General features: G+C 40.1%; 2 protein-coding genes across 2 annotated transcripts; one reads left to right on the forward strand and one right to left on the reverse strand.

Annotated features, from left to right (window-relative positions):
• Positions 1–421: 421 nt before the first annotated feature.
• On the reverse strand, positions 422–9,699 carry LOC131473509 (steroid 17-alpha-hydroxylase/17,20 lyase). Its single transcript, XM_058650744.1, has 8 exons — positions 9,316–9,699; positions 9,077–9,215; positions 7,620–7,855; positions 7,154–7,240; positions 6,324–6,542; positions 2,842–3,011; positions 2,652–2,755; positions 422–1,463 (listed from the first exon to the last, which is right to left on the reverse strand). Exons 1-8 carry the CDS (start codon positions 9,628–9,630, stop codon positions 1,195–1,197), a joined length of 1,539 nt encoding a protein of 512 aa, XP_058506727.1. The 5' UTR covers positions 9,631–9,699; the 3' UTR covers positions 422–1,194.
• Positions 9,700–10,351: 652 nt separating this feature from the next.
• Positions 10,352–13,206, forward strand: borcs7 (BLOC-1 related complex subunit 7). Its single transcript, XM_058651894.1, has 5 exons — positions 10,352–10,517; positions 10,894–10,956; positions 11,659–11,702; positions 11,809–11,829; positions 11,982–13,206. The coding sequence occupies exons 1-5, from the start codon at positions 10,386–10,388 to the stop codon at positions 12,031–12,033; spliced, it is 312 nt and encodes a 103-aa protein (XP_058507877.1). The 5' UTR covers positions 10,352–10,385; the 3' UTR covers positions 12,034–13,206.
• Positions 13,207–15,889: the final 2,683 nt, after the last annotated feature.

Below are 15,889 nucleotides of genomic sequence, written 5' to 3' on the forward strand. Positions count from 1 at the left end.
GTGTCATTTATCTTAACTCTTCACTCAGAAACATGTGACAAACAGTGTTGGGTAGTAACGCCGTTACTTTATTCAGTAACTAATAATGTAACGTGTAATAATGTCTTTTTTTAAACTCAGTAACTCCGTGTCTGTTACCAAACGCTGCGTTACTCCGTTCCTTTTGGTGAGGTTTTACAAAGGCACACAGTTTCCATAACATGTCAGCGATCAATAAAGTTTAATTGAATTTAATTGAATTGAAAAACAGCACTTCGCCCTCGAGCGTCCCACACGTAATCAAACACGCGCCATGAACAGGACTGGACAGGTCAGGACACGCGCGAGAAGGGCAAGAGAAGTTTCTCCTCGTGGAGGTTTTCACCCAAGCAGCAGCGGTTGGAGTTTGAAAGACAGGCACAACTTGACAGAACAACAGCGCGGCATGTTTACTTGTTTATTTGGATCTCGTTAAGCAATATCAGGCTATTATTCCAAGAGTCCAATGGTAACATTTTACAGATAAAAGCAGGTGTTGTTTCCCCTCAGATATGTAGTGGAAAACATCAGTACAGAGCTGAAATGACGACTAGAGGGGAACTCAATCAATCAACCTTTATTTTAATGTGAGCATTGGAAAAACGTTTTACACTAACTAAAAAGTTACTTTCTCAGTAACGCATTACTTTTTGGTTTCAGTAACTGAGTTACGTTTTTCCATCCTAACTGTAACTAGTTACTATTTTTCAGTAATTATCACAACACTGGTGTCACCAAAAGTGGCTCCAGGGCCTTTTTAATCCTCCTCGTGATTTCATCTCAACATAGAGTATTCTAGAAAGTACAAGTTGTAGTCACACGTGTGCTCACAGGGCCAGGACCTACACACCTCACTGTGAGAATGACAGTCTATATTTAATCTGACACATGAAACCATGTTCTAACCATGTTCTAACCAGACAAATATCTGACTTTTCAGGCAGAAATTCACTCAGAGTGAACATGAAGTAATCCAAGCTAAAGTAAACCATTTGTGATTAACTTGATCTTAGTTTTGTTCAAAGACAACACAAAAAAGATAAGAAAATACTTCAAATTATTCAAGTGTATTCATAAACAATTCTGGGAACTGTTGAACTGCTAAGAAATAATAATTAATATTACAAAGACATAATGTGTCTGACAATAGTTGCCATGACGTATTTATAATATGTTCTATTTAAAAAAAAGCCGCCCTGGTCTGGGTGTGGCGTTCACTTTGTACTTGGCCGGCTGGAGGACTACACCAAACTTGCCCTCCAGGCTGGGCAGAGGGTGACCTGGGGGGACAGAGAGGGTGAAGTGCTGCAGGATGCAGGACAGGAAGAGGAAGATCTCCATCTTGGCTAAGGCCTCGCCCAGACACACCCTGACCCCTGCACCAAAGGGCAGGTAGCTGGACGATGGGAGGATCACACCTGTGCCTTCACTGTTCAAGAAGCGACCTGCAGAGGAAGAAAACCAAACTCATGAGGAGGTTTCATTAATACCTAGACCACTGCTCATGCTGATCATGTTTTGGTCAAGTGAGATCATTTTCACTATTGTTATGAAACACAAATTAAAAGGATTTCAACTCCCTTCACTTATTGTCTTTATCCTTCACATGATAGTCATGGAGGCTGGAGCCAATCCCAGCTGACACAGGGATAAAGGCGGGGTAAGGCCAACACGCAGAGACGACCATTCACTCTCACTCTCACATTCACAGTCACTTTATAGTGTCCAATTAACCTGAACACCAGGGGAATCTTACCATACGTAAGAAACACATTATCTGACGATTATTATTAGCACAGCTGCTATTGTGCCTTCAACACACATTTCTATTTATTTGTTTTCACTATGTCATTTGGTGGGGCAACTTTATTGAAGTGGGGGCACGTCCACCGCATCCCCCCAGGATTTACACCGTGCTAATCACCAAACTACATGTTTTTGGACTGTGAGAGGAAGCCGGAGTACCCGCAGAGAACCCACAAACACAAGGGGAGAACACGCCAACTCCACACAGAAAGGCCCTCAGTGGAACCGGGATTCCAACCAGTTACCCTCTTGCTGAGAGGGAAGTGTGTTTGATGTTTGAACTGTGATTTTGGACTTCAAAATGTGATTGGGAACTTCAAACTGTGGAGGACAGTATTGCACTTCTTAGTGTACAGACCATCATCATTTATAAGAAGAAAGAGAAGAAGAAAACATGGGGAGATGAGAGGAGGGGAAGAGCTTTGAACTACCTTTCTTGTTCTTCCTTGTCATTGGGGAGTTTTGGCATTGTGTCATGCAGCTGGTCTGTATGCAGGGTTGTAAAGGGACAGCAACATGTTTGGAGGGAGAAGAACTCTGATCTGCAATGGGAGACTTTGAACTTCTGAGGAACCACCAAGAGCAAATGTGATTGGGAACTTCTAGCTGTGGAGGGCAGCATTGCACCTCTTGGTGTGAGAGAATGAGCAGTTTACAAACTATGTGAAAGTTCCATTAATGACAATGACAGTGGCCATTAATGTTTGTTTGCGTCATCTTTATTCACGTTCTTCACTGATCTGGAGGACTTTGATCATCTGTCAAAGGTCAGAATTGCATTCCCTATATATTGCAAGCTCTATATATGAGACTCGGCGTCTACTCACCAGGATCAAAGAGCTCAGGATTGTCCCACTCCTTCTCGTCATGGTGCAGAGACCACAGGTTGATGATGACTCGACTTCCTTTCCTCACAGTGAAGTCACCGATGCTACGGAGCAGCAGAGACCGGAGACAAGCTTATAGAACAGTATGTAACAATTGTTCCTCTGCACAACTATGGTAGGATGAGTGTACCTGGTGTCACTGAGGGCTACATGGGGGATGAGCAGAGGGGCCACAGGGCGGATCCTTAACACCTCTCTGATGGTGGCCTCCAGGTAGGGAAGACTGCCTCTATCACAGAGTTGTGGCGACTTACCACACCCCACCTTGCTGTCCAGCTCCTCTTGTATACGCCTCTGCACCTGCACTCACACAGACATTGTTTGGTGTTTAAAGTGATCACATTCACGAAGGACATCACATATATCTAGTAGTAACTAGGACTGCCACGATTAGTCGACTAGTCACGATTATGTCAAATATCAAATTCGTCAGTGATTAATTAAATAATCGACGTAATCGTTTATTTTTTTGAAGCTTTGTTATTCTCTCAAAACTGCCGCTGCACCTTCCACTGTCTTGTCTGCTTTTCTTTCCTTGACGCACTTGCGCAGTAGTGGTAATCGTGGTTAGCCGTGATGTCACCGGAAAGGTTATGCCCAAGAAGTATAGAAAAGGCCAGAAGGAGTTTCACTATGTCTGTTGATCTAGAGAAAGCTTATGATCCGGTGCCAAGAGAGGAACTGTGGTACTGTATGAGAAAGAAGTGGCAGAGAAGTATGTGAGGATGGTGCAGATCAGATCATGCATGAGGACAGTGAGACAGTGGTGAGGTGTGCAGTTGGTATGACAGATGGTTTCAAGGTGAAGGTGGGATTATATCAGGGATCTATGGGTCCTGGTTTCCCTGCTTGTATGGCTCTCTGTGGAGTTTATCTCAGCCAACCACAGCGATCTGAACGTCAGGGAGAGTCACTGGCAGTGAACACTAGGTAAGGGCACACAGACAAAACTGGGAACAAACAATTCAATTCAATTCAATTTTATTTCTATAGCGCCAAATCCCAACATCCATTATCTCAAGGCACTGTACATAGAGGCAAAAACCTTTACAATATTATAGAGAGCAGAGAAACCCAACAGTTCACACAATGAGAAAGCACTAGGCATCAGTGGAGAGAAAAAACTCCCTTTAACAGAAGAAGAAATCTCTGACAGAACCAGACTCACAGATGTGCAGCAACTACATCGACCGGTTGGGGTGAAAGGAAGAATGGGGGAAAATTGAATTCTAAACTCTACGGGGACATTTATATTTAATTTGTTTGCTGTTTAATTTGATCTAATAGTGCACTATTGTTAAAAGTTTGTGGTTTGATTATATCTATGCTTTTAATTATTTTTACAATGCAGTATTGCCTTTGCTAGTCTGAGTAGTTTTATATTAAGATGTCAAAATTGTACCGTTACCGTGGCCCAAAAACCGTGATGCATACCAAACCGTTGCATCCCTACTAAAGAACCACATACAAGGTAAAAAGTATAGGCCCAAGCACTGAGCCCTGTGGAACTCCACAATTAACCTTTGTTTTGTTTGTAGTGAGGTTTTATCATTAACATGAACAAACTGGAATCTATCAGATAAGTATGATTTAAACCAGCAGAGGGCAGCACCTGTGATCCCAAGAGTCTGCTCCAATCTCTGCAGTAGAATATCATGATCAATGGTGTCAAATGCAGCACTAAGTTCTAACAGGACAAGTGAAGACACTAGACCATTATCTGAGGCCGAGAGAAGGTTGTTACTAACTTTAACTAGTGCTGTTTCTGTGCTATGGTTTAATCTAAAACCTGATTGAAAATCTTCAAACAGGCCGTTAATGCACAAATATTCAGTAAGAAATAATGATCTTGCTCATTATTTCAAGAGGAAGACCTACACCGAAGAGGTACATCATTTACGGTAGTTGGAATGTTAATGATAAATTGATAACATTTTCTAGAAGTGGTGAGGACCAAACTGTTGATGATAAATAGTGCCGTGGACGTGTTCCCCGCGTGTCTGACGACTATGCTTATGTGGAAGCTTGTTTTTGTGTCATATAGTGGCTTGTGAAATTGCAGTTGCTGAATGACTTAATGGAAGATGTGGTGTTAATGATGCAGTAGCCTATAGATGCACAGTGGTGTGCGTGTTTGTGTGCGCTATGGTTGTTGCAGATCAAATGTCTTGTGAATATAGTGCATAATATATAGTGTTTTGTATGTGGTTGTGTTTGTGCGTTTTCTTTTTCTTTTTTTTTACTGAAGGCCCTGACTGAAACCCCACGGTGCGCTACTGTGTATATATATGTATATATATCATACAGTGTAATTTGGCCACTACAATAGGACATGATGCAATTTCAAGTTTATAATTGTGTATCTTCAATTTGATGTTACAATTGATTTTTATTTAATTTCAGTTGTCGGAGGTGTTAGCTGTTTTGTCAGATGACTTTGGGATGAGTGAGTATCAGTCCTGTCAGTCCTCAGCAGAGTCTCAGTCCTCTAACAGCGTCAGAGTTGATCTCAGCCAGTCTGTGAAAACATTTCCTGTGAGTGATCTCACACGACATAAATAATACCTTCTATATGTATTGAATGTAAACTGGGGCTGAACCCCAGTATGCTGCTGTTCTTCAATTCATGCAAGTTATTCTGTAACTTCAACACTAGTCTGGTTTCTTTTTCCCGGTCTCGGTCTTGTCTTGACTTGGTCTTGTCTTGGTCTTGGTCTCGGTCTTGACTACAAGTCTACTAAACGATAAACCACACCATCAAACTTGTCACAGGTTGCGATAAATATCTGGAAATAACCAAACAGACAAAGTAGCTTGGATATTTCACAACACAAGGTTTGTAGCTTTGGGGTAAATAAGAAATAAAGATATATTTACGTCTTTATAAACATATAGTATAAGATTTAGATTTGCTTAATAATGAGTATTTACCTGTTGAGTAGAAAAGTGGCACTGAGTTAACTTCTCCAGTGTTCCTCCTTGTTTCGTTGCATGCGTCTTTGTTTTTACAGTGAATTGAGTTTCTGACAAAAAAGCTCCGTCTCCGCCATCACTTTTCCTTGAACTTGGTCATGGTGTTTACGAGGAGGAGAAATTCTCAGGAGCGCGCACAACAGGAAGTCAGTGAACCAGGACCGCCCCTGAGCCAACACTTGGCTGTGATTGGATAACGCTACCGGGAGTGACCAGATTTTGCGAATCAGATGACGAGCGATAGGTGGAGCCAGGGTAAATATTTTATATCACAGATTATCTATCATATGAAGTACTTTCTTCATAGTTTTGGCAAAACTTGTTTTTGTTTATAATAAGTTTTTATTATATTTTTTTTTCATATAATTTTTTTTGTTAAATAAGTACTCAACTGCCACTTTAAAGGATGCAACTGTCTTAAACTGCAAAACAAATCCACCCACAGGTAAAATAAATAAATCCATGGGCTTGATTTGATCAACTAAAGACAGCGTTGACTGTGAAAATAAAGTTGACCTCCAGGGGAAATGCAGTATGACAGTGACACAGCTTGTGGGTGATATTTTTGTTTAAGCTTACACAAGCGTTTCAACACAGACCTTTTTTTAGCCCTGAGGCAGAATCCTCAGCCAGCCTTACCTGTGGGTGATGGATGAGGTAGATGATGGCCCATTTGAGCACAGTGGTGGTGGTTTCCACACCAGCTCCAAAGATGTCTCCCACAGTCATGAGAAGGTGGTCATCACTGAGGCCCACAGACTCTGCACTGACCTCTGCTGTGTTGTTGTTCTCAGCACTGCGCTTCGCTCGCAGCAGAGCGTCTAGTAGGTCCCTCTGCACGTGGTCACTGTAATCTGCCTGAGAAGAGGAACCACATTCAAGGATTATTTGGAAAATAGGGAATGACTAGTTGAGAGAGGTTCATTGACAAAGTTACTGATTATACATACCTATATATATATATGTATATGTACTGTATATATATACGTATATGTATATATGTTCAGCTCCACATCATTTTTTTTTACCTTGTGGAAATATGGTAGTATACTAGTATACTGTATAGTATACTAGTATACTAGTATACTATACAGTATACTAGTATACACAAAGCAACAAAATAACACAGTTACTACAGTACTAAAGGAGGCATCAACAACTTCTGTGTGCCATGGTGTAAAATAACTTTTTCTTTTTTATTATTATCATTATTATCATTATTATTATTATTATTATTATTATTATTAATAATAATAATAATAATAATAATAATAAAAATAATAATATTTTCTTGCATGACTGTGTGAGGAGTGCACTTTATAAAGCTATATGTTAAATGTGTAGTTAGAATGTTCTGACCTTCTTCTATATCATGTTTTCACATTTCACATTACTATCAGTCACTATCAGTCATTTCCACTTACATATTGTGGGTGTTTTTGACTTTGAGTGAAAAGAGTATCCTTTACCTTGTGTTCATCGTATTTCTTCTGCAGAAGTTTGTCTCTAATTGAAACACAATGCTTTAGAAGACGCAGGTCTGCACTGGGAAAGATCTGTGACAGACAAAGAGACTTAGTGTTCTACTGGTAATTCTGAATTATGAATCATTTATATATAATAACAATATAACAAGAATCTCTGAAAACATTATGTGTTCTCCCATCATCTGCCTTGTGCTATGAAGGTAACCTTGAGTTGGATGGTCATGTTAGACTTAAACTGTAAAGCAGCAACAGAATAAAAACACAAACAAAACTAAATTGAAATAGTTCACATTAAGAGAGAAGGCTTACTTCATTTATTGAGCACACTGATCGTAAAACAAACTATACTCGTTCGTAGCTTATTTCTGTACATCTGTATTTATTCATGTGTTTATTTATTTCCTAATTTTCCATATTAAACTGGTGCTTTAATAATGATCTTATATACCTGTAACCAGGGAAAGATGTCCACCAGGCTGTCCTTTCCAACAGTGTCCACGATGCCCTGACTGTATTCCAGCATGGACTCAAACTCTGGGTCTCCTCGGCAATAGGAGGAGTTGAAGCAGAGCGAACAGATGACATTGGTGACGGCACGTGTCAGCTCAGGAGACAGATCCAGGGAGAGGTGAGCAGCTGCTGCCTCAGACAGGATGGAGCACAGAGACTGGGCCTCTGCACAGACTGAAGCAGGGGATGTTTAATGGCACATTTACCATGTTTATAATGTCTCCAACTTTCTAAATTACTGCAATGCCACACCACACTGACACACACACTGACACACCTTTTCCAAATAGTAAAATACCAACTCATTTGCTTGAAATGTTAGACTGTACAACAAACACTGCTCTCAGTAGACCACGCTCCTCAGTCCTCCCTTCCACCCACAATATACTGTGCAATATACTCATACTTATACAATTTCCCATGTTCAACCTTTGTTATTTATACTGTAAATATATTCTGCAAACTGTCAAGTGCAATATACAGTATTTATACATATTTATACTGCAAATATCAAGTCCATACTAACCCTAACCATGTCTATAATGTACATTCTACATTAACTCTTTTTATATATGTATATATGTATGTATATATATATATATATATATATATTTATATATTTTATATATGTTAATATGTTTTGTATTGTAATTTTTTTGGTAACACATGTTTATTATTTATTATCTTACTGTCTTTGCTACTGTAACAATGTAAATTGTCCACTGCAGGACAAATAAAGGACTCTCTTCTCTTCTCTTGTATTCTTTGATGTTTATACTGGAGGATAGTTTCTTGTTTACTGTTCATTAACGTTATGGTTTAACTATGCATTTTATTTTATGACCTGTTATTGTGTTAGTTAACAAATCCTGGAGTAATCAGTGAAGAAAGTTATACATATAAGTAAAATACAAATATTAATTACATGTCAATACAAATGTAATGAAATGGAAGTTTATTTCTGAAAATGAAGTGCAGTGAGTAACTGTCCATCACTGCCTGTGATCTACAAAGGAACTTTCATGTGAACTCTCCTGTGATGTGACAGATACTGTTACCTGGTGGAAACTGTTGCTGGTGAATAGTTGTTGGTTTTTTTTGCTTCTTTTGCTTCAGCCTTGGAGTAAATCTGTCTGCTTTGTGTCTCCATTACTGTCTTTTTTTCTTTTTTCTTTTCAGGTTTGAAACAAATTGCATTTATTCTGGTATATACTGCCACCATGTCCAAGAGCTTATACACACAACCTGTTTAATCTGCTTGGAGATTCTACATGTGCATTTATAATTTAGGCCCTTTAGTATTTCTCATAAGTTGTGTATATAGTGTCGGGTTTGGAGTGTGCATCTTGTAACCATCACGTTGAATGAAAAGAAGTGATTTTAAAGACGACTCACTGATCTTCTCGATGGAGGCAGAACCCTCTCCAAACATGCAAAGAGCTCCATGGACTATTTTCCTGTGGAACCTCCAGGTGGCACTGAAGTCTCCAAATGCAATGTCTTTCCCACCTCTGGTCAGAATATCTGTGGTCACCTTAATCAGACCAGACAGAGATAGAGAAGAAGAAAAGGCATAAGTGACAACTGCTGCTGGTGCTCAAAGGAAGACGTCGTAACAGAGAAGGTTTACCCACAGTCCTGGGTCTCCCTGCAAACACCTTTCCCTTCTTCATCAGAACCTCTTTAGCGTGTTTGTGGTGGTTGACGATGATGACCCTGTGGGAGCCCATCTTCAGAGAGTAGATCTGCCCATATTTTCCCTGCAGTCCTTTGAAAAACACATGAGGAGGGTGTGGACTCCGCAGGCTGAGTAGACTGCCAATCAGGGGCAGTGCTGGGAGTTGGGGGGGCTCAGGGAGGCCACGTGTAGACGATCTGAACTTTAAAGTCACCACTAAGAAAGCCAGAGACACCACCACAAACAAACACAGACACATAAACCAAGCCATTTCTACAGCGTGCTGTGAGACAGCACAGAGCAGGAATCACATAGAGGAGTTGTGCAGGGCGGCACTGAGCTGCCTTTATGCTGCGCCTTCAATGCCACATCCTTGACTTTGACTATGTGATGCTGTGCTCGCTCCAACAAGATAAGAAAACACTTGATTTATTCACTGTTGTATAAAAACATGACAGGTCCACACATCACTGTGCTGAGGATTTATATACAGAAATATACTCAACAAAAAGAAACGTACTGTAAATGAACTTTTAGGACGACACTCCTGACAACCGTATATAGGTTGAAGACAATATTGTATTTATTTTATGATTGTGAACATCAGTTTACAAGAAAAGAGCCAGGAACTTCTCTACGAACCACATCAACATGGCGCCAAGAAAAGACTTTAAACTAACTCTGTGTCTAACACATCAATGGAGTGATGATATATTATTTTAAAAGTATGAAGTATGTGTGTGCTGAGTGTAAATATATGTGTTGCATTGACATAATTAATACAGTATGGTTGTTTGTTATTATTATGTGTATTATTATTGCTATAATATTAATATCATTATTATTATAATGATAATTATTATCATTATTATTATTATAATAATAATAATGATGATGATAATAATAATAATAACAGTGATAGTTATTATTATTATTATTATTATTAGTAGTAGTATATAGTATATATAGTATATTTGGGGTGAGTTGGGTATTTTGACCCTTCGCGCACACCAGACAAAACACAAGATGGCGTCTGCTGATCCCCAGCCGCGGTTCGGTCAGTCGGTTAAAGGTTTATTATCGGACAAAGTGGGCTCCTGTAGCGGGGACGTGATCGCACTGACCCGCCAGGTTCTCAAAGGATCCCGCAGTCAGGAGGTAAACGCTCACAATACTTCATTATGTCCACAGTTCTGCTAAACCAGCGCCCCGAGGAAGCGGAAGCGTCCTTTCAAAATAAACGTACCACCGCTACACTCAGCGCTGTCTACAACAGCAGCGATTGTGTTTTGACACTTTTTTGTAGGTTTTGTTTCCGCTAACGTTATAAAGCGAATTCATGCTAGCGGTGTATGAAGCACCGAAGCAGCTAAACAACAACAACAACATTCATGTGTGATTCCATCAAAGTACATGAACCAGTCAAATTTCCTGTTTTTTATCAGCTCATCTTCTGTCTTCTGAAGTCTTTGTTGTTGTTGTTGTTGTTGTTGTAGCAGCGTAAACGCCTCATTGTTTCTCATGTTTGTTTCAGCTTCTCAGTCAAGCAGCGAGGAACATGGTGATTCAGGAGGATGCTATCCTGCACTCAGAGGATGTCAGTGCACTCATCACATTCACTACTGTCCAACAACACAACCCTGAACACAACAAAAGATCCTCAATTATTATCATGACACCAATATGTACACCAAGTAACAATGAAATCATAAAAAGTAGGACTTAGTTAAAGTGTCTGATGCACTGATAGTCAGTGCTGTGGGACAGACAGGAACACATCGTACTCAAACTCTGTGATTGAACTGAAGTTTGATCAGTAAACCACAGAGACCATCAGGAGCTGCTGATCTGCTGCTGCTGACGTTTTCTTCACTTTAAATCCATACCAAGGATTTTAAATACTACAGTCACAAAATAACTTGACTGATCACTGATGGAGGCAGTGGTCTATCAAGCACTCCTGTGTGTGGGGACTTTGGTGTTAGAGAGTGAGCAGTTAACACAATTGTGAGATTAAGTGGCAAAGATATTCTCAAGATGAGAAGAGAGTTTTAAAATCGTTACAGCGTTTGAGGACGAGTTATGCTACAGGAGCCATATGTTTAGACACACCTGATGAAACTATTTTCAAACTTTTAAAGGATGGTTCAGTGTTTCTCATGCTTAAGGATTTGGAATCTTTGAAGCTCCTTTCCTAGGGTTAATTATCCTGTGAATCATTTCAGTGATTTAGGAACACATTTCTCACTGGAGTCAATAATGTATGATCTGCTGATCCTAATTCTCATCTGTCTTCTAGAGTCTGAGGAAAATGTCCATTATCACCACACATTTACAGTACCAGTGAGTATCAGCCTGTGAGGACACAGTTACTAAATGTTTTTTTCTAACTGAAATTGAGTTCATCTGTGTGTTTTTGTCTCTTTCTCTTTGTGTGTTTGTCACTCAGACAAGAAGCCATCCAGAAGAAGTAAGTCTTCTTTAGCAGTGACGATGTTTCTGGTTCAATGGAAAGAGCTGCCGTCACAGCTGTCACACAATGATGACACAATGATGACACAATGATGACACCATGATGACACAATGATGACACTTGCTCGTCTGCTTGTTTCCTTTCTGCAGCGTGGAACATTCTAAAAACCTGCAGGACCAGCTGAGACACCTGCTCAAGTGACGGTGATCGTGTTTCATGCTGCTCTGGATCAGACACCTTCATCAATCCTTACATCTCCAAAGAATCATTAATGAAATGTCCTTCAACTGCACACCTTCTATCCCTATTTATCATATTTTGGATTATGGACTATTTTATTTATCGTATTTTTTATACACTTTTTCTTTACCCTTTCTTCTTGATTAATTTCTATTGTGCATTGTTTTGTAAACTGTTATGGATTATAATTTAATCTTCACCCCTCATCTGCCTTGTCCTTCTGTGAAGCAACTTCCTGTTTACAGGTTTTGATCAATCTGATTTGTGATGATGGCAAAACTGTAAAAAAACAACAACAAAAAAGACAAATCTGTCAAGTCCACTTTCAAGTCTATTCACTGGCTCAGGACAGAGAAATGAATGAAGTGAAAGTGGCAACGTTGTTTTAAGGCAATTTCAATGGGCAAAAGGGAGTATTTAATGTTTCACAGGAGCAGTTAACGAGATGCATTCAAGGAATTCCATCACTTCTGGAAATGCACATGCAGTTTACTAAATAAATGCTGCTGCTGCTGCTGCTGCTGCTGCTGCTGCCGCCGCCTCGTGATAATGGAGGCACCACAAAGTCACTGGAGTAGAAATATTTGGTTTTATAAATGCAATCATTGATAAAAAACAAGTCTTGTAATAAATTACAAATAATCTTAAGAAGTTGTGTTGATGTTGCTTTAAACGTTGTTAACATGTTGCTTTGGACGACGTACTAAACTGTGACATTTTACTGTAAGACCTGAGTGGCATGGTGGTGTAGTGGTTACTAGGTCTTCAATAACTATGTACAAAAAGGTCATCGTTTGACAGTTTTGAGAAAACCCCCCACAACCCCTATATCAAAATGTGCGTTTGGAGCAACCATGGCGAAAAAAATTGCAAAAAACTGGGAATAATTTCCACATACACATGAATGGGAGATGATCACAGCCCAGCCCAGTTTGGATCCTCACAGTTTAAGAATCAGTCTCTTTTAAAGGGTGATTCCACCAGAATACCACTTTGTCCAAATACTTCAAGTTTTAAAGGTTCAATCCACCCAAATGTTACTCGTTGACCAGCACAAGTCATCGGCAGCAAGAACAGCAGGCCGCGGAATTTTCTAGTCTGTTATTCTTGCTCCAATAAATGAAAATAAACAAGTGACATGTGAAGATGTTTTCATTTAGTTGCATAATAATTGTGCACGCATATAGAAAGCCTGTGAGAGTTATAACTCACTTCTCCTTTGTTAAATATTCAGGTTTGAGGTTTAATAACAGTTTGGATTGACTGAGAGTTATAAAATGAATCCTACACATAATTGTGTCTGCAGTGTGAACAGTTAGATTAAGACGACTCTAATGGTAAAAACTGTTCAGGCAGTTTTGTGAGCTGCTATCTTGCATGTGTCCATAACTTTACAAACGGAGCGAGACTCGGGATGGTAGTGGCACCGTGCAGAGTCTGCAGACTCACACCTGCGTTTGGACGCATGATACGGAGCAAAGGGACAAAGTTATCAGCAGAGTGAAGGCTGAACAGCTGCTTGACCCTGACTGTGTTCCAGAGGCTGAGTGTTGTCACCGAATGCTGAACATGTTCCACTGAGTTCTCCAGGGCTGCACACGCAGGACTAAACACTGGCCTTCAGACACGAGAAACATCCTAACAAACCAACCAGTGAACCTCTCATCAGTATCAATGACAAATGCACGACTGAGGCCTTTTCTCTCTTTTCAGTGCAGCTCTGATGTGATGTTCCGACACAGACATGACACTGTTTTAAAGTTTGAGTTAAAAAAGGTGAATCCAGGAAGAGGTCACACGTCGTCAGAAATACTCCCGACCATACTGCATTAACTGATGCTTGTGCAGTGTGGGCGGGGCAATGAGAATACAAAAATGCCCCCTGCAGGCAAACCATATCAAATGTGCTTCACTGGTTATCGTCCAGGTTCCCCGTAGACAGCCCTGACTGAGTGTCAGTGGGATGTGATATAATATAATAATTATAATTCTATAATATAACTATAGACTAGGGCCTCACACCTCTCAGTGCTAGGATGATGAAAAAGAGTTTCCCAGACTCAGTGTGAGGGTGAACTGTTACGGCTGTTATGTTACTGGCTATATAAATACAATTCACCTGACTTTACTACACAATGTGGACAAAGGGATTTAGCCACACCTGTTAATTATTGAATTGGTGCTGTTTTTCAGGCTTATTTCCAGTGAAGGACAATCTTAACATGCTATGCTTTCCAATTTGACATCTAAAGATGAATATTTTAGCTTTTACTTCCAGGTAATTTCCTAAAAAAATCAAAAACAGTCAAAATGACCTCCCTTTGTTGTAGTTCTATTGTTAATCCCACGTTGCTCCTGTGCCAGCAGTGATGAATGGGTGAATGGCAACAAGACTAGAAAAGTGCTATATAAATGGAAAGCCTTCCAACAACAAGTGCATATTTAAGTCCTGTAAATGTGTTTGATGACATCATTACACACAGCATATGTCTGTGGTCTCACCAGGTCACATTAGTTATGTGTAGATATGACTGAAGAGAAAAATCAACTCCAATATAAGATCAGAACGTTTATTCCAAACATCACACTGTAACTTTATCGACAGAGAGAAACACCACAGTCATCAGTGTCACTGTCACGTGACGACTGCAGCTCACTTTGGCAACAGCAGCAGCATCAGACACTTTTTATTGCTCTCATACACAAATACAAGATGGACAAGTAAACACGTTCAGTTAGGGCTGAATGACAAATGAGAAATGACAATAAACCTTTTCAAATCAGTCCTCATCCATTATTTTCAGGATGATCATTTTAAACTTTTGCTCTCAAGTGAAACCTGAAGTGTAACTGATTTAAAAATAATCAGGTGGCCTGAGACAGTGAGGGGGCGTGGTCTGCAGCTGTCTAATGAGGTGCTCCATCCACTCCAGCATTTTTAAAAAAGCCTCGCACTGATTACACAACAAAGGGATGAATGAATGAACCGCTCACTTCATTCTTTCATCAAATATACAATGACAGAAGCTGGTGTTTGACCCAGAGGTAGACTGTAGATACTTTTATCACATGTTTACAGTAAACTGAAGATTTGCACCTGGATCAACAATAACCATATACACTAGTTTACACCTGAAACAAGGTGGTTTAGCTACACTTGAAAAAACCATAGAATTATTGTTTTAAACTTGTTTTACTCCCAGAAAACACATAATGCTTACATGAGGGAGGAATGGACTCCAAAGGTGATGTGAGGGTCAGCCCACAACCCACGGGTCAAGTGTCTGGAAGAGTCTCCATCACAAGCAAACTTACTGAGACTTTCAGAGTAACCTCACAGCGAGGAGTTAATTAAGTACTTTTACTTAATTGAGTTCATTTATCAGTATATTCTAATTAGTCCCTCCTTGGTTCAGTGATGCACCGGTCAACCTTCAGGCTCCACCCCTCCCTGATATGTAACATCCAGCAACAATCAGTACAGACAACAAGCAAGCTGTTATAACGAGATACTGATCACATGATAGAGCTCTGGTCATGTCATTGTGGCAGACAACAATGCTGTTCATGTCCATGAGAGTGTCATGGGTGACCAATGTACCTGATCCCCATACTGCATGTTTTTGGACTGTGGGAAGAACCTGGAGAACCTGGAGAAAACCCCCCCACACACACACACATGGGGGGAACATGCAAACCCCACACAGAAAGGGGCTGGAACCCGGGGCTGGAACCCGGGTCTTCCTGCTGCAAAGACAAGAGTCGCTTCAGATCTCCTCACGTCTTTTTAAGTCCTTTGAACTGATCTACAGTTGGC

The sequence above is a fragment of the Solea solea genome, chromosome 15 (assembly GCF_958295425.1).
Source record: "Solea solea chromosome 15, fSolSol10.1, whole genome shotgun sequence".
Taxonomy (NCBI): Eukaryota; Metazoa; Chordata; class Actinopteri; order Pleuronectiformes; family Soleidae; genus Solea; species Solea solea.